At 37.7% G+C, this 25,623-nt stretch overlaps 1 protein-coding gene across 6 annotated transcripts in view; it reads right to left on the reverse strand.

Annotated features, from left to right (window-relative positions):
• CADM1 (cell adhesion molecule 1) overlaps window positions 1-25,623 on the reverse strand; it is a 336,635-nt gene that overhangs the window by 50,159 nt on the left and 260,853 nt on the right. For all 6 annotated transcript variants that reach the window (XM_033207453.1, XM_033207452.1, XM_033207450.1 and 3 more), the window contains exons 2-5: window positions 16,639-16,785; window positions 14,877-15,029; window positions 7,756-7,893; window positions 5,515-5,673 (exon numbers count right to left, since the gene is read on the reverse strand). In XM_033207453.1, coding sequence (XP_033063344.1) covers window positions 5,515-5,673; window positions 7,756-7,893; window positions 14,877-15,029; window positions 16,639-16,785 — 597 coding nt within the window. The remainder of the gene's footprint in view (window positions 1-5,514; window positions 5,674-7,755; window positions 7,894-14,876; window positions 15,030-16,638; window positions 16,786-25,623) is intronic.

Here is a 25,623-nt window from a genome sequence, read left to right on the forward strand (position 1 = left end):
AACACTCACTCTTTGTATTTTGAATACTGGTTACTTAGCCTCTTGACACTTTTGGTACTGCAGATTGTATCACTATCAATCTATAGTCCTTATAATATCAGGAACTTGGAACCAACACTACTCTGTGTTAACACAAAGAAATAATAGGTTAAAAAATTAGCTTCAGTTGGGGTTCTTCATTCCTTGATTATTTCTCATAAGGAATCATAAATACTAAAATAACTTCCCTGAAACTCAATTCACTGCTTTAAAAAAATAAATAAATAAAAGGGAGAGTGGGAGGAAGAGCATATTCTGTTAGAGAGAGAGAGGGAGAGAGAGAGAGAGAGAGAGAGAGAGAGAGAGAAAGAGACTGGAGATCAGAGAGAAACAGGCCAAATCTGAAAACACCAGCTGTTATGCTTTGAAGAATACAACCTGGAAACAGAATTGATGAAGGAGAGGATTTGATATCGAAGCTGCTCTTGGAAGCTATGTGTTATCCTCCACTCCAAATAGGAAAGATTTTCTGATTTCCAGGTTTTCCTCTCTCCTTCACTGCAGGGCACTATCGATACCCAGAGAAACATTTATTTTGGCACAGATAAAGAACAGGTTTTGATCATCTCCTCAATGTCCAATTTTCCTCCAGTTGAGGGAATGAAAGAAAAAAAAAATCTACTCTTCTCTGGACCTTGGATGAACAGGGCTATGGATTTATAAAATACCTAGCTACACTCAGTCAATAAAACTCATTTTGAAAATGATGCCCATGTATACGATTAACTGTCAGATGATAATCAGAGCAGGCATGGCATTCAAACACCCATTTCTAGAGTCTTTGTTTTCATTCTTCCTTTCAAAACTCACCTCTGAATTTTTTTTTCTTTTTTTCAAATATGCACAAACACAAAACCCTCACAAAATGAGGATTTTTGCCAAACATTTTAAAGAGCAAGGCTATGATAGGTGAAAGCAAAAGCCACACAGCAGTAATTCAAGAGCTTCATATTCACCCCAGTCCAGAGGAAGGCTTTCCTCCCTTGCGCAAAGCAATCTGAATTCCATACTGAGGGTCACAGCTTTTCTTTGAATTCCCAGCTTATGTCACTATGTGTTGCCACCTTGATGCTATTTAGACAGTTTTCCCTTAATGCTCAGACAGTGAACTGTTCCCGTTTAAACAGGTTTTTATTTGACAAGAGTACATTCCCTCAGATCTGAAGCTCTACTAACCGTGCTACAATTGTATCACGCTCTGCTATAATCAACCATGTTGTAAATGTGGGCAACACCACCTGTACAGACATTCGCAAGAAAAAAATGCACAGAAAGATTGTAGGGTCATACAGCTCAGAACATTAAAAAGCAAAACTGTTCTCTGCATAACATCTAAGGGAAGAGAGCTTTGAGCTCTTCCAGCTTGGGAGCATATTTATTTTCTGTTTTAAACATTTAACTGTGTGCTGCTGCTGTACCCTTGCTGAGTCTCAGAATGAGAGCTAGAAAACTAAGAGCCCTCCTGTATGTTCTTCATTCCCAGCAACGTTCCTATGAGAAAACCTTATTAATGAGCTTGCAAACGAGCACCCAACAGGGAAATGTCACAAACAAGAAGAGCGGCTAATGCCCCAGAAAATCAAATAACTGAACACTTGGCTGATTGTGGTGCCTTTCATATTTATAATAAAAAAGGGGGGGCCTTTAATTCACTGATTCTGAAGGGGTCAACACCTTGCTGAACAAAACAACTCATTTATTTATGTTCAGAAATCTCCAGATGATAAATTACATTGATGTTAATCACTTCAATGCATACTACACAATTAATATCTGTACTCAACGAAAACTTAAGGATTATTAAAAGTATGACAGCATACACATCTGGCTGATTTTTCACATAATTGGGCACAACAGTTTCTTCTGGTATCACAAATAAGGGTCCTAACAAACAAACACTGCAAAATCCTGCTTCAATTAATTAGGACTTAAATCCGGAAGACAAAAGCAATTCCAAGTTGTAGCTCAAGCTTTGTCTTCTATGCACTATGGTAGCACTCCATTTGAAGGAGAGAAGTGCAACACTTCCTTTCTTTTTATCCCTCCTCTCTTTTTTCCACCATATTTAAAGTAAGATATTTAATGACATATAATGCAGGTTTTCATTATTTCATTTCCTTTTTAACAGTATTTTTTAAAAAATTACTTCCTGTAGAATTCAAATCCATGATCTGTCATTTAACCCTATTCATGTCCTGGTAAACATCCATTCCTCTTAGGTGGGGATAAAGAGAGGTTTCCATAAACCTTCACGGAGCAAAATCAGCCAGGCTTAAACAAGTGAGCATATTTAATACCAATGATATTAGATAAGATTTGCCCCCAAAGTAGCCTTATTTACTTGGAGTAGACTCTGAGGTCCACGAATGGGATCAATATTTCCTAGTGATAACCAATTGTTTCTCACTGAGAACATAAGAAATCTTTTTAGGTGGCAAAGGAAAGGACATTGAAAAAAATTAGTTGTACATTTATTTTAAAGTTTATTAGACACTATACATAACAAATGAAATGTATAATTTAATATATATTTTTACATAGGCCCTGGTTAGGTTAAAGCAATAAAGTGACTTAAAGAAAAATTCTAAATCAGGTAAAAATACAGATGACACATGAACATGGCAAATTTGTGCAAGTGGTCCTCAAATAACTGAATTTAGGAAAACCCTGAGGGGTGAATGGACTCCTTAGATTATAAGTAGAATATGGTGAATATGTGATTGTATTCATCTTTTCCAGGTCCATAGCTATCAAAGGGTTTTTAAAGAGGCCAATGATCCCCAGAAGGTTAAGAACTGCTGACTTCAAGGGCATGAGTCAACATGAAAATACAGGTGCAATGTTACTCCTCATAGGCATCCAAAATAATTCAACCTCCGTGCAGACTGGCTACTGAATAAATTATTCTAGGAGTCTCATGTATTCAAGTGTCTCTTCTTTCCTCGTGGTCATCAAAATGTGGTGCTACTTGTCTGCAGAAAAAGGACGGCTGTGGGGGGCACTGGAGTTGAGCCATTAACAGCACTGGGCCATGACTGATCAGACTTCAGGGCCTAGTGACTGAGTGCTTCAGGCATTTGAGGAATGAAGCTTTTTGCTACTGCATAGCCGCTAGTGTTCAAGGAGAGTAAAGCTGGTAGGAAATGATGTAGAGAATTCCAATTGTGTTTGAAGAAGCTACAAAAGGAATTCCTGGCTGACTCTGTAAAGTTCTCAATAGTGCTCTAGGAGTGGAGGGTAGTGAACTTTCTTGAGCACAGAGAACCTTACTTAAGATGATCAAATCAGATGCAAAGTTCCATTCAGGTTAATATAATGCTTTGCAATTGTTAGCTTTCCTTTATATAAAAATGTTTTTTCCTTATGTATATTCCAAAAAGTGGAATAAAGGCTAAAATATTTGTATGATTTTCTTGGATAAAAAAGCAGAGTCTCCCACAAAAAGGTGCCATATTAGAGTTTAAAATGATCAGCTGGTGCATCCTTATTTTTGGATGGCATTAGAGTCACTTTCCCGCAATTAAAGGCTAGCAGTACTTTGTTAGATTGAAGCCAAATGGATTCAGATGTGGAGACTTAGTCCTTTTTCTTAGAAGGACAAACCTCCAGAATCTACACATTATGGAAGCCAAGGCTTACAAGGATCATTATCAAGTTTTCCAAGGAGTAAGAGGTGTAACGCTTGAAATATTTCGCATTTGGGAGTGAGGGTAATTTGGTAGGTAGGTGGGACTATATTCTATTTAAAAGATATTCTGGGAAAATACTGAAAGCGTTTAGGGGTGGAAACTGGGTGAATATATACTCAGGACATACAAAGGAGCTAATGTATTATTAAAGCTAATGGGCCCCTACAAGGAGAGTTAATGGATATTAAGTTTGCTTAAATGAATTACATATTAACAAAATCACAAGACATCTACTATCTGCTAATTTAGATAGTATCTGATCATTTCTGTTTTCCCATTATAGGGACATTATACCACAATAGTTTTGGTGATATGAAAATTATAAGCATGATGCCCATAATGAAGCTTTATAATGAAGCAGATGAAATGAATTAATGAGGAAACCCTGCATTATGTAATGTTAAATTGAGCCAAGTTCACGGAATTAAGAAAAGGTTGGAATGGGATGGCCTCTTAGAAGCAACTTTTTATAACTTTTCCTGCCTCCCCATTTTGCTCAGATCATTTAGATAAATAATAGGGCTTGTATGGAGTTGAATGGTGGCCCCCAAAGATAAGTCCACATTCTAACCCTTGGAATCTGTGACTGTAGCTGAATTTGGAAAAAAAGGTCTTTACAGATGAAGTCAGCTTAAGGATCTCAAGATGAGGCCATTCTGGATTATCTGGGTGAGCCCTACATCCAATGACAAGTGTCCTCATAAAAACATACAGAGGAGAGACCCACAGAGGAGAGGAGAAGGTCATGTGAAAATGAAGGCAGAGAATGAATGGAGTGGTGAAGCCACAAGTCAAGGAGCTCCTGGGACTCCCAGAGCTGGAAAAGTCAATGAATGATCCATCCCTAGATTCTTTTGAGGGGAGGGGGTGTGGTCCTGCCAAAACCTTGATTTTGGACTTCTGGCCTCCAGAGCTGTAAGGAAAGAAATTTCTGCTATTTTAAGCTACCAAGTTTGTGGCAATTTGTTATGGCAGCCCTAGGAAATTAATCCAATGATTCACAAAGGGTAAATAAAGCTTTTCCTTCATCAGACATCCAATCACTGCCATCCCAACCAAACTCTGGTAGCATTTCATTATGCATACTCAAAGATCACCTTGATTTTTCAGAAGCCAAATACAAAGTGAGAAGCTGGCTACTTAGCCACAACCTTGGCATAAGAATGGCTTTGTGCAGAAAAAGACTTTTTCAAACTCTTAAGTAGAAGGGTCCAGAGGAGAAGATGAGGAGACCATAATCAGTCTACAGGGCATGGTAAGGAGAAAACCTCACTCACTACGATCTAGCTTTTATTGATAAAGCCATTGAGATTGTGGTAATGATCCCAAAGAGTAGACTTTTCAACTCAATGCTATAGTTTAAGCTAAAATAGAGGAAGACATGCCATTTGAAACAAAATACTGACATAGAATGAGAATAAAATACCTTCTATAAAAACTTTGGTACTTATGATGGGATTGAAAAAGGGGGAAAATTGCCCTAGATTTTGCAGTTGGCATAGAAATGATGACAGTCTATATGCAAATAAATTAATTAAGTCATGTGTTAGAGCAGATTGAAATCATTTCAGTTTTACCTTTGGGTTCAATGTAGCATTTTCAAATCCTCATTGGCACTTTGTAATACGGCAGTACAGTATTTCAATAAAGTAATCCTTTATTTGTCTGCCAAAAATAAGAATTCTATGTATACTATATAAAATGAATGCATTGAATAAATGGCTTCTGAAGAGTTTCTACGGAATCGCAACTCTACACCCTCAGAATAAGATACTGGGGTACTCACACTGTACTTCTAGATACCGCTGGGTCTGCAGGTTTCCAGTGACCGCAGGGTGCTCCACCTGGCAGATCACTGGGACCCCATCGTCCTCCTTGTGAACTTTCAGCATCAGCTGACTGGTCACAGTGTACATGTCTGACCACTCTTCCACCTCCGATTTGCCTGGGGAACAGAAAATGTACCAAGACACCAGAGTTGGGTGAATTTCCATCAGTTTGTTTTTACGTCCTCTCCTCTGTCCTCTAACCCCAACATTGCTATTTTAACAAATATGATGGCAGTTACTTGGAATGAGAGTAATCTGTAAATAGTTACCTGATAAAATGTTTATTTCCTTAATTTCTGACTTTTCAACCTGGCAGCATAGTATTTAAGATATATTTCAAGTCTGAATAGCACACACTATTTTTACTGAAATATATTATGTATGGTTCTTCTATTTTAAAATCTCCTAGAAATAGGCAGCTGAAAGTTGAGCCATTTTGACATCTGGCTGCTCAAGGTATTCAGGAAGATAAAAAGAAAAATGTTTTTCACCCCTACAACCATCTGAACTTGAAATATCGACTAGGCTGTCATGCCATTCAGAAATTCTAGGATATTATCCAAATCCCCGAAGTAATTCAAAAAGCAGTAGAGTTACAAACAACCCCCTTTGCCTACTCTCATCATCAACAATTAAGAGAGAAAGTAACTAAATGGATTTACATAATTGAAATTGTAATTGAAATGTTTAAAATCTGAGACTTTTGGAAGACCACAAAAATGCAGTGGCAGTGGGCTAGAGCAAAGTAAGATACAGGGCTTGGGGCCAGATGGGAGACACGTCCAAGAACACCCAGAAAAGGAGGGAGGAGGCTTCCGGATGGAATGAATAGGCCAAGGCAGTCCCTTCCTGAACTCAGCACTCCCAGGAACATGCCACACCATTAACTTTCTTTTAATGTTTTGTACTTATCGGTACACATTTAATGGCTGAATTCACTTAGACAGAAAAGCAGAGAGGAAATGAGAAACTCCTTCCTTCCAAAACTATACCTAGGAAATAGGAGATTAAAACAGAACAAGCTTCTTGAAATTTAAGCTGTTATACATAGATTTATCTGCTTCCAGATATAGATTTCTATATCCTCTTTCTAAAAGGGCTGATTCTTTTCTTTCTCACGCTCTTTATTTATTTAACAAGTATATATACAGCACTTACTTTGGCCCAAGTATTAGCTAAATACTTTATAACTATTCACTCATTTCATCTTCATAAAAATTCCATAAAGTATGTAATATGATTATTCTTGTTTTAGAGGAAACTGAAGCATACCACTAGCATTTCTGTCAAACAATTAGAGGAATTCAGCCCCTAAGACCTTTGTGCAGAGTACTACCTGCAGGGTAACTTTGAAAAGGAAGGAATCTGAATGCAGAAATACATGCAGAATTTAAGATAACTGGCAAAAAAAATGGTCAAATAGGGTACAGGCTGTCTCCTTTATCTGATGCAACACCTGAGGTGGCAGGCATTTGTGGATCCAGGACCCAAACCCAGGATGGCTCAGTACAGAGGTAAAGATGATCAGAATGGGGCTAAAGGAGCTGCCTTGTACTGTCATCACAAAATCAAAGACTGCACAAGAACAGGCTGGTGAACTGGGCAACTGAATCATACATTTCACAAGACAGGTGGTCTCTGTAAATTCACAATTAAGATGAAATTGTTAGTCCACTTAGTGCAACCACTCTTGTAGGAAAGCATATAGTCGATACAGTTGATAGTGCAATAGATGTCAGAATGACTGGAATTTACCATAGGAAAGACTGTTCAACATTTTTTTAAATAAATACCCTAAAAATGTGGCGTTCTGATCTCCTCTAGGTCTCTGCAAAAGACAGGGCAAAAGCAATTAGAGTTGAAGGTACAGACAGAGACAGCCTGAGCTCAGGAGATAGCCCTCATGAAAATTTTTCCTAGCCTAAACAGTTCTAGTTTACAGTTTTAGTTCTTTCTGGGCATCTGAGTAGAGTGACAGCTATCACCATGAACCCTCAAACAGCAGAATGAGGACATGGATTAGAACAATAAAATGCTTTTATGCTTTGGCCTCAGACATATTTAGTAATTGATTATAAACCATATCTAAATGAATACTTTTGTTTCATGGGCATGTTTTGTATTTGTCCTTGATTTTCACAAAGGCATACCTGCTAGAATAAACTAACTACTTCAGTGTGGGGCAATCTGCAGCTTACCTTTTAGCTCCGTGTTCCCTTTGAACCACCTGATGGTCGTGGCTGGCTTGCTGGCCATAGCAGTGCAGTTGACTTCAATCTCCTCACCTTCCACCGCAGTGTCTTTCTGGATATCGATCATCAGATTACGTGGTGGGACTACAAATTAAACATATGTGTTTTATAAACACAGAATGCATTTTTGCATTGTTGCTATCAAAAAGGAGAAAAATAGCAGACATTCCTGATGGGAATTTAAATCATTACAAGAAGGGAAAAAGAAATACAAAGTAATCATCAAATAAAGTGAGTTATGCAAAATCAGTTAATTTAGACTTGCTATCCTAAATTTATGTTATAAAATAACCAATGTGGCCGGGCATGATGGCTCACACTTATAATCCCAGAACTTTGGGAGGCTGAGGCGGGCACATAACCTGAGGTCAGGAGTTTGGGAACAGCCTGACCAACATGGAGAAACCCCGTCGCTATTAAAAATATAAAATTAGCCAGGTATGGCGGCACATGCCTGTAATTCCAGCTACTTGGGAGGCTGAGGCAGGAGAATCGCTTGAACCCCGAAGGCAGAGGTTACAGTGAGCTGAGATTGTGCCGTTGCACTCCAGTCTGGGCAACAAAAGCGAAACTCCGTCTCAATAATAATAATAATAATAATAACCAATGTCTCACTCTTATCACTGAGCACATTATATCAATATAGATATTAGTCACCAGTCATTCACAAATTAACCAGAAAGTAGATATAAAAGAGGAGTACATACTATTGAAATGATCATCCTTACCAGACACCCCCTGAAAGCAGTATTTCTCCTTGAACTCAACTCTTGAATTTCAATCTTCAAATGAAAGATTCCAAAGTCAACGGAGCAAAGAAAAAAATCTTTGAGTCCTTAAAAGAATCACTCACCATAAAATGCACAGAAAAATTGTGCCTCAAACCAGTTCCATGTAATTAAAATGATTCATAGAGATCCAGAATGTAATCATAACCTCTGATGGATAATGTAGTAATAAAATCTTTTGGATATGAAGATGCAGTAATATAAGAAATGCCAATTAGTTTGCAGCAATCTTCCATATTCTGAATTCCAGTGCTCCAGATTTTGGAAACCAAAGACGAAAGAGACTCTTAAGTGCTTATAAGTAGATTTACATATCAGAATTAAAACCACCCTTCTGTAAGCATATTAAATATATATGTGATAAAATGGTCAAAATAACGGATTGGGGAGTTAAAATACTGACTATCAAATCAAGAGTATGTAGTGTGATAGTGATGGGATAGTGACGATGATGATGATGATAACAAAATATGTTATCTTTTATGAAACTGAGTTGACAGTAAAACTTCATATGCAACCTTACCTCAGGACTGAGCCTGTGGAAATAAAAATCAGTAAGAATACTGAATTCAGTACAGTGAATCTAAGAATATGTGTCCTGACCACCATGAATAAGCCAAGACTGTTCCGAGACTTATGATTAATGTTTCTCAACTCAGAAGAGAAACAAGAAATTAAATATGTATAAACATGCCATCCTGATGATCAAGTTGAATAATAAATTTCTGATACTGCTTCAATAAATTATGGGATTAAACCATGTATTTGGGATTTCCAACTGTTCTAGTCCACAATGTGAAAATTCTGCCCACAGGAAGACTTATCTGGAGCAGTTGAAAATTCCTGTAGAGAATGATAGAAAAGTAAAAGTAAAATGATTTGTTGCACATACTTCCTTAGCAAGATAGTGTTTGGTGCTGTTGGTGGTGGTGGGTGTAATGAGTAGACCCAAAAGATCCCTCTTCTTTGTTTCCTGTGTGCAAGGAAAACAACATATTTGCTCAAATGGATGTGCTGCTAATATGATACGGCCCAAACGAGTAGTTAAACATGGCAAAGAACTACCCTAGTTTACATTTTAAGAAAAAATAAACAAAAAGATAATTTAACATCCAATTTAGAGTTTCACATCTGCTAGCATTTTATGAAACACAGAAAGGCTGTAACAAAAGAAATGGAATGACTTCAACTAGCTGTATCTTTCACATAGTTTATCCATGCTAGATGATAGTCAGGTAGGTTATAGATTTTCATCACACATACCTAGATGGTAGATAGGGGATACATGGAGAGACTAGATGTTTAGGATTAATAAATATTAATGCATTCTGAGTGCAGTATTATAGGAATTTTTTTACATGCTATTGTTAGATCAAGTGTCAGAGGAAAACCCTAAAGAAAATAAGACCTTAAAGAGTGGTATAAGAAAAAATGAAAACAAAACAACTAAGGTATAACAAATAGAGGAGTGTCTTCTCAACAAATGGAGGAATGAAAGTTAAAAAAAAAATACCTTTCAAGGTCCAGGAAAAAATAAGAGTGATGAAAATAATGTTTCATGTTGAAATATGCAGTGGTTCCTAATGAGAGCTGTAATGGAGCAATGTAACTGATGGGATAGCACCTTAGGAAGGTGTCTCTCTTAGTAAATGACAAAGAGGACAAATGGCGAAAGCCACCAGCAATCCTGGAAATCCCTAGGGAATGGGGCAGATGAGCTCCTGCTTTATCTGTGTGACTTCGGGAGAAACACTTTGATGATCCCTCTGTGGAAACATGGGAATCTTCTTGATGCGACAGTCCAGCAGTTGTGAAAAGACTCCTCTATGCATCTCTGTTGAGTCTTAGTGGAATTTAGCCTCAAACACACTCAGATAGTTGTTTCCTGTGTTCCTGGATATCTTTCCTTTATTATCTCGTTTTCATGCTAAGCCTGGAAACCCCTTGTCTCTGCTTACCCAAAGCTTCTCCTAACCTTCACTACCCGTTCATCTTCAATGGTATCTCTCGGTGGAAAGTCTTTATTGCCTCCATTTGGTTCATAAAGATGAGGGTGGGTTCCTTCCACATTATCAATAATGTCTGCTGGTCCAGAGTAAGGAAATGAAAAAGGGCAGGTACAGATAAGGATCGAGGAAAATTCACCAATGTCTCCTCCAGATTTCATCTGGGGGCTGAGAGCCCGACAGGCAGCTAGGTCCTCATCTGGATTATTTGTTGTTTGGCATTATCCAAACAATTGCAACAGATACATTCTATTCTATAACACTTCAGAGTGAGTCCTGAACCAGTGCTAGTTCCTAGGATTATATGCCCAAAGAGCTGACATCATCTTCAACTTTATGGCTAAGGTAAAAATGTGGAAAACTTCAAAAGCACTAGAAAATGTGCCCAGTGTTGCAGTGGCTCATGCCTGTAATCCCAGCACTTTGGGAGGCAGAGGTGGGCGAATCACCTGAGGTCAGGAGTTTGAGACCAGCCTGGCCAACATGGTGAAACCCTGTCTCTACCAAAAATACAAAAATTAGCCAGGTGAGGTGGCAGGCACTTGTAGTTCCAGTTACTTAGGAGGCTGAAGGAGGAGAATCACTTGAACCCAGGAGGCAGAGGTTGCAGTGAGTCGAGATCACGCCACTGCACTCCAGCCTCAGCGACAGAGGTAGACTCCGTCTCAAAAAAGAAAAAAAAAAAATTTGCCCAGTGTAGAAAAATAAAGGGCTTATTTATTGTTGAGATCACCATCCTGTGAAATCACTGAATGATTTTTTTTTAAAGCCCATAAATAGTTTTCTCAAGATTGTGACCAGTATTTCTGATCTTTGCTAGGGTTAGAAGAAGAAATAGGCATTTATACTGGGAGTTGTTTGGTTTATAAAATAAAATCTGATAATGTGAATCATAATAGTTTATTGATATGTTACAAAGTTGACTTTGCTCAGTTTTTTTTTTTTTTTAAGAGCAGGAAAGCTTTCAAAAATATAAATGAGGTGATTTAAATCTGTTTTTCTGAAAAAAGGGTTGGACAAGAAAATCTTAAAACTTATTTTGGTCTACTAATTCTACCCTGTTTTTCCTTTAGCTTCATAATGTCTACTCTAATACAAAAGGTTAGTAAAGTATTAATATCCATTTATAAGAAAAATGAATTAAAACTGCTGCTAACCAGAGAATATACTTACGCATGGTCCACTAAACAAGCACATTTAGTAAAAACTGCCTGCAGCCATTAATGAAAATAACCAAAGATATTTCTAAGGAGGTGCATATAGATGAAAACCTGAATGAAAATCACATAGAGGGAAATACTAGAAAACAGTAATGAGATGTCAAGGTTCTTCTTAGCTACCTCAAATCTCTAAGAGTGCTAATTATAAACATTACACCTACAACATTTAACAAAAATCAGCAATATCAAGATGAGTCACATTCATTACAACAAAAGAGGAGTCTTAGAGCTGATCAGTATGTGAAACCTCACTCTAAGACCCTTTAAAATAATTAGGTTCTCCTGTTCCTGGAATCTTAAGAATGAACACTAATCTTAGAAGGACAGGACTGCGATAATATTAGCTACTATTATCAGTAACTATATTAATCTTAAAGAAGTGTATTCTCTGTCTCATTCATCTGCTCTCATGAATAGGAGTATAAAAAGAGTCCTACAGTATGTTTGGAGAAAGAAACAAAATCGTCACAAGTGGAAGGCATGAATGAATATCCTTAAAGGCAATAAATGCATGCAAAATATCATAGGAGAGTCTTCAGATTTTACATGGATAAGATCATAAGCATAATAGTAACTATAGAATAGCATAGACAACATGAACAAACACCCATCTCCATATCTTATAATTATGCTGAAGCTTTTACTGAATGCATCAAATAACTAATAGACACATGCACTAAAATGAGCATCTTCAACCTATCAAGAAGTTTGACAGCTGTGTAAGTACACACGGAGTCCTTTTCAGAGAACTGCAGACAGCAACGAAGATGCTAAAGTCATTCTTCATTCATTATAATATCTGAAAACTCTAAACCTTACGAGAAAGGTTTGAATATACGAGTATCAGTGGAAATTGTCAGATTTTGGGAAATGAAAGACTCAAACACTGATGACAACAATTTTACTCTGTCAAGGAATCCTGGAGTCAATTAAATGGAAAGAATATTAAGTGAATGAATAATATCTGCAGAAAGAACATCTACTACTTTTTAGAGTGCTACTTTCGAGTATATTCAAGTTAATGCTTCTATAAAATACAAGTAGGAACCTATTGCTTCTAGAATAATCAGACCTCCTAAAGGATTACAGGCATAATGCCTCTCAAAATTCTAGTGCTGGCACACTGGTTCCCAAGCACATGGTATATTCAGAGCCAAACTGATCCATGCAGTGGTTTTGAGAATAAATGTGTCAGGCACCAGAATATGACAGGCAGTAGCAACTGCTTGCCAATGGCTAGATATGCTCCTAAAAACAGAAGATGTGTGCCTTTTGGGGGAAAAAAAAAAATCTTAAAACAAAAGCATTCGGTATTTAACTGAAAACAACCTAGACTGGAAGACACCAATGTTGTAATTGTGAGACAGAATTGTAAGGTTTATTCCAAATTCTAAGATTCTTGGTTCTTACTGAGTGCTGTGTAACCTGGGCAAGATGTCTAACGTCTGTTATTATCCTTTTACTTCTGTGAAAAACAACATATAAATACGTAAAGGTATATGTAGTAAAATACTCTGAAAATTCAAAATGCCATAAATAGATTTTATTTTATGACTGTCACTTTTGTGGAAATGCCATAAACGATGATGAGTCAAAGGGTGGATGAGTGGATGGTCAATTTGAAGTCTGTGTTGCTAATGACTTACTCCAATAAGCAAAGAGCGTTTTCAAATACTCTGATACAAGTAGACAGACAGAAAACTTCAAATGTATGCTTGTGAATTTGGTACATCTGCAAAATACCAAAATAGTCATCCCAGCAAAACCTCCCATGCTTACTCTTTCTACAGGTCTAATCTGGATTAAGACCACAATAGTGACAAATACAAATACCTGAAAGCCATCTATTATTAAACACAGACCAGATTAGAAATTGTATGGACAGGTTTTAAACACAACTTTCTAAAATCAATACTCCTCTTGTCAAAAACATATATGTGAGCATTAGGGTTATGTTTTAGCTTAATGAATAAAAAAATTTTCCCTTCTACAGCTGTGTTGAAGTAAAGTAATGAGGCAGCAGCTCAATATGTACATCCATAAATACATATATGTGCACACATACCAAGCAAAAATGTCCTTCATATTTATCTTTCCTCTTTAATCTTCATATCATTACACTGAAAAGCTGCAGTCTGCCGCCTCAAATAGACTTTGATTCATCATCTTCCCGAAGGTGTAAATCAGAGATCTTGCCTCATGCTATAGTGTATGTCCTTGAAAATTCAGTTTCAAGACTCCAAATCAGCTGGTGTTATGCAGTAGAGTAAGCTTGTCTAAAGGTGACTAATTCAGACCATCTTCAACATAGAAATATCTGCTGACTATATTAAAATATAAACATGGAAACCTGGCTACTGGGATTTTGCTGAAACTCACAATCTGGTGATCATAAATGAAGACACTCAGCTCACTGGAGGTGCACCTAGCAGCCTGTCAACGGTTATTTGCTTATTATCAGTAAAAGCGCTCTTAACTCTTTTATGTCCAATGACAGCAATTTGTGGCAAAGTATATGTTCATGGGGTATGATTTTTTTTACAGCATAATCTAGAGTATAAGCAATAAACAAGGCCATAAGTCAAGCCAATGAAAAGGAGATCAACAATACTAAAACGAGGATGTAACTCAGAAGGAAAAATCATTATGTGGATTTCATAACTGAGTTCTGCCATGGGGTATAGATTTGGTAGCCCATCTCCCCTTCCCCTGCACAGAGGGAAGAAAAAAATCCCAGTAGTTAGAAGCAATAACATTTCATGTGGTGAGTGATTCATTTGAGGGCTCTAAATTCTCTTGATCTTTGCTTCTGAAGCTTGAGGGTTGAAACCCAAGAGCAGGTGGAATCTATAAAGACTGCTGATTGCCATTCCTTAGAGCATTTGGTAAAATAGGCTATTTTTAAAATTCAGCAAGATGGGCGGCGATTCTTCCTGAAACAAGTTCGAACAGGAGAATTCACCATGAACCTTTTCCTTGCTGCTGTAAGCTGTCTGGTAGTAAGGGCCATCCCCATTCCATTTCCCTGGGTAAGCCCCATATGCATTTCTTACCCAGGACTGTGATGGTGGTGTAACTTTCCTGTGGGGGGTCGGTGTAGAGCTGGCAAAAGTATCTTCCTTCATCAGAAATTGAGACGTTTGTCAATGATACTTTGAGTTCACTGCTAGAAAAATTCAGCAACTGAAACCTGCTGTCCTTCAAAGCTGTGAAACAAAACACAGAGTGAGTGATTGTGAGAAGGTGGACGGACAGTCTCTTTTCCTTAATTATGTATTAAATCTTGTTGTATCTGGTACTTCTTGACTTACTATTTTGGGTGTCTGCAGTAACTTCATGTAGACAAATAACCCTGTCCAAAGGAAACTTATGCATATGAGTGCACGTGTGAGTGTATATATACAATCCAAATCCAGCTGATTTGGCTTGCTGAATTTTAAAAATAAAAAAATACATATATGCACACACATCCAGATATGCACCCTTCTACCTTGGCACAATTTCAAATGCTGTCAGTTTTCAGCACTTACTCATACGTGTTTTCAAGTTTTCTACCAGAGACAGACAAAAAGAAAACAAAAGGAAAAAGCAGGTCATGAGTCCCCTGAAGCAGGGAGTGCCAGGCCCCCCAGCCTTTGGGCACTGGAAGTTCAGGGACTAGGGCCTACAGCCTTTTAAAATGCCTAAAAAAGTATAAGTAAGACCTTCAAAAAACAAGGATTTCAAACGATGAAACAGAACTAAAAAGGCCTTCATATTAATTACAAAAGCAAAAGGAAAATTATTTTAAAAACTTATAATCTAATAGCAAAATAAACCTAATTAACTTGGATTCACCTTAACATATTTGTTGTGATTTGAGGTGGAGCTGCCAAAAGTGGATGAACTCGAGCCTACGGAGGCCTTAAACTAGTCCTGCGGTTTCCTAAGTACATTTGGAAACTGATTAGGCATTAAGCAGGAAATCAAAATCACTGCAAAACTCATATATGTGGGCCTCTTATTTATTTCAAATGTTCTCTTTCAAAATCCTTTTTTTAATTTTGGCAAAGACTAACTTAGGATATGACGAAAATTCACTTTAAGAAAAGAAGCTGGCTTATTTCCTTTTATCTTCCCTCAACCTTTTAAATGTTCCTTAGGTTTATCAACATTTTCCACAGGTCATGAATGACCCTGAGGTATTGGGGAGGAAGGGGACAAGCAGCTGGGAAGGGACATGCTTCGCTTTGGTTAGGCACCGACGCTCTCCAATAACAATTTTTTTCAAAAGATTTCATTCTTGCTCTTACTAAGCCCTGACACTCATATGAACCATTTGTATTCTACACAAGTTTGTTGCAATTTTGGTTTTTGTGATATTACATTTGGAAAGATTTCAGCATATGGACACTTCCATATGCCAAAGGCTATGATGAGAGAAGACTTGGTTTTATGCTTATAGGCATGTATTGCCTTGGAAACTTCAATCTTCAAACCAAAGGGATTACCTTTCAGAATGCTGTATTTTCCTTGCCTTACCCTGTTTGAGTTGTTTGTGTCAGCTAAGTATTTGGGACTCAATTGCAATTCACCTTGAATTACTACAATCAATTTCTATTGCAAAGTAAGACTGCCTTACTTTTAAAAGGGGCCATTCAAGGTTTCTATTAAGTAGAAAGATTATGATTGCCTGTCTCTTCTTCCCTCTAAAGAATTGACTAAACTTTAAGCATCTAACATTAAATTTAAAAAAGGTGGCCTTAGCAATCTCTTTATCAAGACTACATGTAGGAAAAAAAGTTGCCGTCGACAACTATAGGGATGGAAACTTACGCCTGAAGTCCCTGAAATAAATGGTCTGCCTGTTGGGATTCAGTAGCTGAATCACCGAGTCGTCACTCTTATTGACTTGGCAGCTGATGGTCGCAACCTCTCCCTCGATCACTGTCACGTCTTTCGTAAACAGATTCTGTCCATCACCTTAAAAAAAGGGAAGAAAAGGTCAGAGGAAAATTTCCATCAATTAAAACGTTCAATGGGATCTACTAAAGTGGAAACTAGGCATATTAGAAAATGAACACAAGTAGCAACATTTAGCACGGCTCTAATACCTTTCTTTGTAGTCTACAAAACGAGTCTAATAATCCAAGACAGACCTAGGGACAAAATACTAAGCCTGGAATCACCATACTCTCAAAAGCTGTGATACAAAACGTTTCAGCCTCTAGTACTTCGTGTAGTTGAGTAGTATACTGAGAAGGTATTGGAAAGGTCAGAGTACCGGCTTTTGTGAATGCTGAAGCTCTCGCAAATGGAGTAGGGAAGATAGATACAGCCAAATTTAGCTTACCCGCCCTTGAGCTAAGCTATTTGGTCAGCCTCACAGAAACTCAAGGAGCCACTTAATAGAAGTAGGTAGGAGGGTTCAATAAATAATCTCGTCTTGTTAGTTGATGTTGACAGTCCCAATGTATAGGCAGTTCATCGTGTGTGAGTGAGGCCTAACTGACTCTTTGGGATCGCAATAAAATCCTGGGAAGGTTTAGGGTTTGGAGTTTGTTACTCTATTCTCCGAAACTCACACCTTCATGACTCACCCAAAGCCCCAGGCATCTCTGAACGGACACCCCAGCTGCAGCTCACCCAGCACCCCCTGCCAGCCATTTAGAAAATCTCCCTCAGAACGTGTCAAAAAGTCCAGGCTTTCAGATTCACTGATATATAAGGCTTATCTCCAGATCTGCCCTAGTTTGTTGCTTCTGAGATTAGTGACAGCAGCCGGCCACCTCATAAATGTCCTAAATGATCCACAGCACAGGTAGGAGGAGAAGTGAGTTCAATTCAGAACCAAAGGATGAAGTAATTGTCCAGTGTTCCATGTCGCACCTGGCATAGTAGGGGATACAGAAGTATATGCTGTCCTGGCCTTTAAGAAGCTGCAGTGTAGGTGAAAACCGATACCTTAACCCTACTTACAGAACAAAAAGTGTGGTATAGGCATTAGATGTCAAGATCAGTTGGGAAGGGGAGAGAGACTGCTTTTTAGCTGTGTGATCTCTGGAAAATTAATTAAAGTCCCTGAGCCAGTTTCTCATCTGAAAAATGGGGATAGTAATTAAAAGCTATCCCACAGGGTTGACAGGGGGAAGAAAATGGATAATAAATATAAAGTATTTAGCACTGTGTCTAGTTTCTCATAAAACTGAATAAATGGCAGCTGCTGCTATCATCATCATCATCATCATCATCATTTCTCTAGACATCAAATACAAAGATTTATTAAGCCATTACATATTGGGAGTGGTGTGGATCCAAGAATAAAGGCTCCTGCTCTCAAGGACCTCCCTACGTAGCTGTTTTAAACCAACTCAGGGCAGATTATTTGCTCCTTAAAAAATGTTCCCACATAATGAAACAAAGGTCAAAGATAAATACTCATCTAAAGAAAATTTGAGACAGTATAAATAGAGATGCAATTAGAATAAATGGAGGGTTTCCACCTGCTATCATATTTCTGTTGAAGGATCCCTTTTTTTTTTCTTTTTCTTTGCTAGGACACACTGGGAAAGTATGAGAGGGGTGGCTAAGATAGCTCTAAGCCAAATCCACCTAGAAATAGACCAGCCCCTGGCAGAGGATTAGAAAAGAGGAAACTAAAAGGATAAGGAAAAAAAATTATTAGAACCACAGATAAACAAAAATTTCTGGTGCTTGAGGAGCAGACCAAAATGAAACCCAACCTCGAGCTCTCTGATCCAGGGAATTAACCCGGGTGTGAGAATGCAGGCCCACAGGGCTTGCGGTGAGGGAGAGGGTAAATTCCCCATAGCTTGATCCAGCAGTGGAAGCTTAGTACGCAGAACAGTGTTACAGAATAACAACAAAGAGAAAAGGTGATCAGAAAAAAAATGAACGGATGTTTTTTTCCTTAGTGGATTACTGTGACAAACACAGAATTCAGAACCCAGCTGCAGAGAGAAAGTTTATTTCCAGATTGGAGAAAAGAACAAGGAGAAGAACATTTCTACCCATCAAGCAAGCTTTTCAAGGTGGTTTTGCTGGCCCTGACGAAAGTGTGTACAGAAAAGCCACCGCTCTCACAGCCTCAGGTAACACGCAATCTAGTAAAATTAAGAAAAAATTCAATTGTGTTATTCAAGTGCTATATCTGTCTTAAGGCGTAGGACTTGCTTTGAGTAGAGTAGAATACCAAACGGGGTCTTACTGGGTTATGGGAGGGATGTCTTCTATCAAAGGAAGTATATTAGCAACACAAATAATCTTCAGTTTACAAAAGGTACATGTGGAACAGCCTGGTGACAGACATTAATCCCTTCAACATAAACCAAGGCCTTACAAATCCTGACTACTATCTTGCAGCCACTGGGACTTAAAGCAAGTTGCAATTCAATTATGCTTTAATAGAATAGTTCCTGTGGAAATAACTGTATGCTTTAATTTTAGCTCTTTATTGAAATCCTAAGGCTAGTATATTCTGAGAGTAGCATACTACATTCACATTAAGGCTACAAAACATGTATAAAGGGGATGGGAAAAGAGGCGTGTTGTCCATGATTTTGTCTTTTAAGCAATGACAACAATAAATCAGAGTGAGGTTTTGTTTGTTTTCTAGGAAAGTCTAAACATTCTTAATTATCACTTATAATTAAGTACTATAAGGCCAAACCATTTTAACATGTCACTACTGAGCGATTCATTCAGGTAAAATTTTTCCACCTGCAAATGTTTGCCCTTGCTCTGCTCTGGCACATCATACGCTCTGCAAATCTATGGTGGTATCATCATCATGACTGTACTAGTTTCTAAAATTGCTGAGGCTAACCTAAAATCCAGTGTCTCAGGAAATGCCAGTTCCTAGCTATGTTAACATGGTTATAATACTAATGCCAAAAAATTATAAGTGATCATGAAATATTTTGCTGAAAGAGATCAAAGGGCCTTGGCTGACGGTGGTGGCCCAAGGATGTCATTCTGTAAAAATCACCAATAAATTATATGGGTCAGCTGGACGGCAGTTATGTTCAACAGAGCTCCACGCTTTAAGGTGCCATAAGATGGCTGCAAAGGAATAATAATGACCTATTTATTTGAGGCAAAGGAAGTGAATGACAGTGATGAAAATACGGTATGTATGTCAGTACTCTTAACTGCCTGAAGCCTTTATGTAAAAATAATTTCTGCTCACATCCTCAAATATTTCTTCCAAACAGAAGGGTGCACTGTGACTTGATAAATTTCCCCTCGAAATAGATATCATGACAATTAGGTTGCTACAAAACACAATGTGATGTGTAGCAGAAGGGTACAAATAGGCAACTTTGGTGCCCTTCTTCAAGAATCCATTTTTAAAACCTTTCTGATTTTCTAAAACTCAATTAGCAGATATAATGTCAAGGCAGAAACAGCACATGTTCTGGGCAAAAGAAAACAAATAGGTACAATATCGTGTAGCCATTAAATAAGGCTGTTAACAGGAAGGTAATTTATTTTAAGGGTGGAACAATATCTGGCATGTATAGACATTTTTGACTGCTAATCGGTGTCTATGGGTGAGATTTAGAGGACAATCAAACTGGAGTTTTATTTGTATCAGCAACTATATTCCCTATAACTCCCTGATTTGCCAGACAATTCCTAAAAATAAAACTATGGCACTGGAGAGTCCCATTCGCTTACAAGCAAGCCTCGTGTAGTAAACTAGAAGTTGTTAGGGCATTCATCACAATGAAGAGAAAGCTTATCGTCTAAAGAAAGATAAAATGTATTTTTATGATAAGTAACGACCATGACAGCAGAGTTGTTGGGGTGGGGGTGCAGCGGGCACATAAATCCCCTACTAATTCAATCTTCAATTAACATAGTTTACAGATTCTTTTCTAAAACCTCATTTTGTTATAAACTCCATTTCAGTGACATTACATAAAACACTTGCCTGGATTGGAATCTATTCAGTCAACAATATGGCCACTGTAGGGAGGTGACAGGGCAAATCTTAAACGAGACATGGGGAAGGGAACGAATGTTTATCCAGGGCTGGGCACTGTGCAGGATGCTTTACATACTTTTCTCTCTCAAACTCCTGGAGTTTTCAGTATCCCCGCTTTAGAGATGAAAAATCGGAGACAGAGAGATTTAAATAAGCTGCCTGATGTCATTCAGCTAAGTGGCCAAGCTGGTTCTTGAACCAGGTTCTATCAGATTCTCCAGCCCATACAGCTTGCACTTTTTACCAGCCAGCATGAGGCTTTGATGCCAAGGTTCATCCTGGCTCTGCCTTGGAAAATGTACTTGTTTTTAAAGAGGGCTATGTGCCTATGAGCAACTTCTGATTTTTTTATTTCCATATTTTATCCAGAACACAATTACACACTTTAAGATGAGAGAGAAACTGTTCTGAATGTAAAACACCTTGTTTACTACTGCTTCCTTCTTTCAGTGCTCGGCACTCTGCCCCTAGAGAAAGCCTTTATTACCAGTGCATGGCGGCCTTTTGCCAGCACCACAAGCTCTCGCCCCCGCTGCCTGGCTGTTCATAAATAAAGCACTTCATTTACACCGGGGGAGTCTCTCTAGTCAAGACTCTAACAAAAGGGCAAGTCATAGTTAGAACAGAATTGAGTTTATACTATGGCAACTACGTAAACTGTTACTGACATAGAGAAGGAGCACCGGCAGCTCTTCAAAGGGAAGACAGTTTGCCCAGAGAAAGAGCAAATCAAGTCTCTTGACCTACTCCTTTAGTAGCAAAATCATATTAGGAAAATGAATCATATTAGGAAAACCTTCTGCTCTGTGGAAGACTGAACCTAACATTAAATCAGCACAGTCATATTGTCTAAATAGGAGTCAAACCAAAACTATAGATTGTTAAAAAAAAAAAAAATCATTCTGCTGACGATCAATGTAGTAAGTTATTACTTTAAAAACTCCACTATAGTTCTTGAAATTTTACACAAATGAGAGGCTCGGGTTAGTAATAAATTCCTACCCTCCTAGGTTGGAAATTTTCAAAGAAGCACGTTTTGGAAATCTTATTTTCTGTAGAAGTGTGAGCCTTCGCTGACTTGAAGCCTCAAATGCCTTGTCAATTATGTTCATTTCTGTTGGCTACTATTTTTACAACCCTGTTCAGGATGTGCCCAGCTTGGAAGCAGAACCTCTCATCTCTACCCGAAAAAAAAACCATCACCAGTAGAGGCACTTGCAATTCCTGCTAACGTTTCTGAGAGCTAGTACAGAGTTGATTACGTTTCAGGAAAAGAATGAAAAAAATTAAGATTCTGCTGAAACCCAGAGGGAAAAATCTTTGTAACTACATATGTTCCCCCAAGTCAACGTAAACACAGTGTTCACTACAGATCATTAACAAAGCCATTAAGATTTGATTTCTATCTAAGCAATTATTGTCAGCATATTTTGTACATTTCCTTTAAAAGACTCAATCCTATCTTTCAATTCATTAAACTGTTCCCTGCATTTACAGAGTTTTATATCAAATCAGAAACCTATTTGAATTAATAAGAATTACAGTAAAAGTAATTTGAAAATAAATTATTCGAAGTTCAAGCCACGAAAGCGTTTGATGAAAGAATTTAGTTCTATTTAAATATTACAGTAACATTTTTAGGCATCCAATGTGCAGACAAGAGACAGTGAGAACCAGTGGCCGAAGAAAGGGGCTCATCAACTGTAGATTTAAGGTAAAAGGTGTGACCTCTTCAAGACAAATGCAATTCTTTATTTCTGAGACAGGCAAATTTCAACCTGCATGAATACTTTAGTATTTATCTAAAATCAAAAGCAATCAATCTGTCTGCTGTTTACAAAGCCCCTCTTAACCTTTTTGATCCTCTCCATGTTTTGTTACACCAAACAGTTAAGTCAAATATGTTGATTGTCTGCTCCAAAGACTGTCTACTTAATGGTGAAAATAATTATGAATGCCAACCATACAGTCCACAGGCTTAGAGAAAAAATAAGCTAAACCAACTCAACAAATAATGGAGTGAACAAGAACATATGATATTGACGCAAACACTTCATCTGTATCACCTTGTTTTTTATAGAACCCTATGGAATCCGGAATCAATAGAACTGAGTAGAAAGAAACTTGGAGATCAACTCTCTCACTTTAGGCCCAGGGAGGAGATAGGCCTGAAATCATACGGCAAGCATGAGGCCCAGCCACGAGTAGACGCCAGACCTCCTGACCAAGTCATCAAGATATTTCTATTCTTGACTCATTCTGGATAACACCTTCGATTTATTGCTAATTACAAAAGCAATATATATTCAAAGGCTTCTGTTGTTGTTGTTTTGAAAGCTTTATTTTATGTAGCATTTAGAACACTGTATCCTATGGCATGGAGATGGTCAGGATCTCAAAATAATCTTCTGCTATATAATTACTGTTGTGTCACTTGAGCTTATGAAAGGAAAAAATATTTTATTTAATTTAATCTCCTTTTGTAATCAGTAAAAGGTGAGGCAAATTTTTGAATGGCAAGTAAAGAGTAATCCTCCTCTGTGCTGGTTTTTTCTTCAATTAAAATTGTTGATTTCCCCTGAATACAAAACAAAAAATATCATCAGACACAACATTAAGCTATTCATGAATATTCTGTATACACATTCTTGTTTAGTTGACTAATGGCAAATTAACGTTCTCTATTTTTGCTTAAACACATACTATAGGTATGTTTGATTAGCATTGAATTTCAAAAGCTGATTACTATGCATGCTTTGATTATGTAATTACATAATAGAGTATAATGGCTCCTTTGGAGTCATTATGATCTATATGGCAAATATGTTTCAGTTTTGCTATAGTTTAAATACATGTTGAAATGACAGCTCATAACAAGGTTCCACTTTTCAGTCTTATCGGGCATTTTCCCATTCATCCTAACATCTCCTTGACACCAATTAAGGTCTATTGTGTCAAGCTGCACACACTTTTGAGAAATTCCTTTTGTTTTCCTGGCATTCAAAAGAGGACATTAATTTTAAAAGCAATATTAAGCAAAAGGCCTGGTTTTAAAAAAAGGCTGAAATTCCATCCTTCATCCACCCTTTGAAAGGTCTGCAGGGAATCACATCTGGTTCATTAATCATTGTTCAGACAACCACAGGGGGTTAAAGACGGACTTTCACCTTTAAATCCAAAATGCACATGAAGGGAGAATAGTCAAGAATACTGATGCTTAGGGTGGTGGCTCACCACAATGCATTCCGCTCAGGGTCTAACTCAACATCAACCACACCAAATAACACAAAGACTCATTTTCTCAACCCTCATGTCTCCTAGTGTCCCTTATATTCTGAAGTTCCTTTGGGGAGAGGCAGCTCTGAAACAGTACAGCAAGATTTCTCCTTCAGAGACCCCAGACTGGGTTTTCCACAGCTGTAAGGCCAACAAAACTTACCTAGTGAATAGATTTCCAACAATTCTACCCTCAACTTAACACACTGGAAAGTAGTCAGGTTTTTAAAAAGTTATTGGAAAGAATTATGTAAAGTAGGAGAAAAGTTATTGGAAAGAATTATGTAAAGTTTCTTTTGTCCCCATGAAATTCTTTAACGTCAGCTGCAAGAAGAGTTCTTTCTGCTTTTCTCTCCCAAGAGAATGATCTCTTATACCATCCCAAACCAAAGGCGACCAGAGTCTTGATTTTAAAGACTAACATGCATCAAACCATTTCTACCTTTGTGTGTATTGGTTTTTGACATTAAGGCTGAAGAACGGAGATCAAGCACAGTCCAACTTGTATTTACATACAGGATGGGTATCTCTTGTGAAAGAAAACATTGATTAGATGTGTGAAAACTCTTTTCAAGGAAGACTGTGACAAAAGAAAGTAGTTATAGCATCCCTGCCTGTACTATTTCAGTTTCAACCATCACATTAGCTGCCTTTCCTTTAAAAGACTGAGCTCAATACGACTTTTTAATCAGGGCCCACACCACTAAAAAAGGGCCAAGCAATTATGATGCTTAAGGTCTGAGCTGTCTGATCCCATAAAAGGAGAGGTGCAATTCCCTCTATAGAATGTTTATGTGGAGTGACACCCATCCACTAAACTTGAAGATCTGAATTAGCTTTTCCATTAAAATTCACTTATCAAAGAAGCTAATGGCAATAAAAGAAACAGGAATATAAAAATAAACCATAAAAGATAATAATAATCATTGAATCCTTTTGCTTTTCACACTGGAAGGTGAAAACCCGAGACTTTTTTTTTTTTTCCCTGTCACTCCTTTTCATAGCTGGATAGGTTGCATGGCCTTTTCGTTCATAAGCAAGATAGCATCTTTTTTGGAGGGAAGATAGGCTAACCCTGAAGAAAAATTCTCTCCAGTGGACAGGTTTTATGAGAATTAAAAGAGAGAGAGAAAAAAATAGAGCCCCCAAAGTAGAAAAGCCACTGTTCCATTTGTTTGTGGATGGCATTGAAATCACCTTGTGGAAGAGTCATTTTAAGCCTGCTAAATCTGCTTAGAGGCTCTTGGGAGAAGGGGGGCTCTTAAAAAAAATATTAATTAAAAAATAACTGCAGCCATCCAACAAACGTGGACTTTGGAGAAGAACAATCTGAAGGCAGAGGCTTCTTATAAAACTAATTGTGTTGGCAAAGCAAGCAGTTTCTTCTCAATGGATTTGATTCTGTGATGCTCATTTATGGCAAAAAAAAAAAAAAAAAAAAAAGAATAGTTTTAGATTGAGCTGCTTTAGTAGCAATTCAAAGCTGGGTGGTATTCCAGTGTTTCAAAACATATGAAGTTTCTTTTAGACAAAAT

Source organism: Trachypithecus francoisi, unplaced genomic scaffold, assembly GCF_009764315.1.
Source record: "Trachypithecus francoisi isolate TF-2019V2 unplaced genomic scaffold, Tfra_2.0 Lachesis_group8, whole genome shotgun sequence".
NCBI lineage: Eukaryota > Metazoa > Chordata > Mammalia > Primates > Cercopithecidae > Trachypithecus > Trachypithecus francoisi.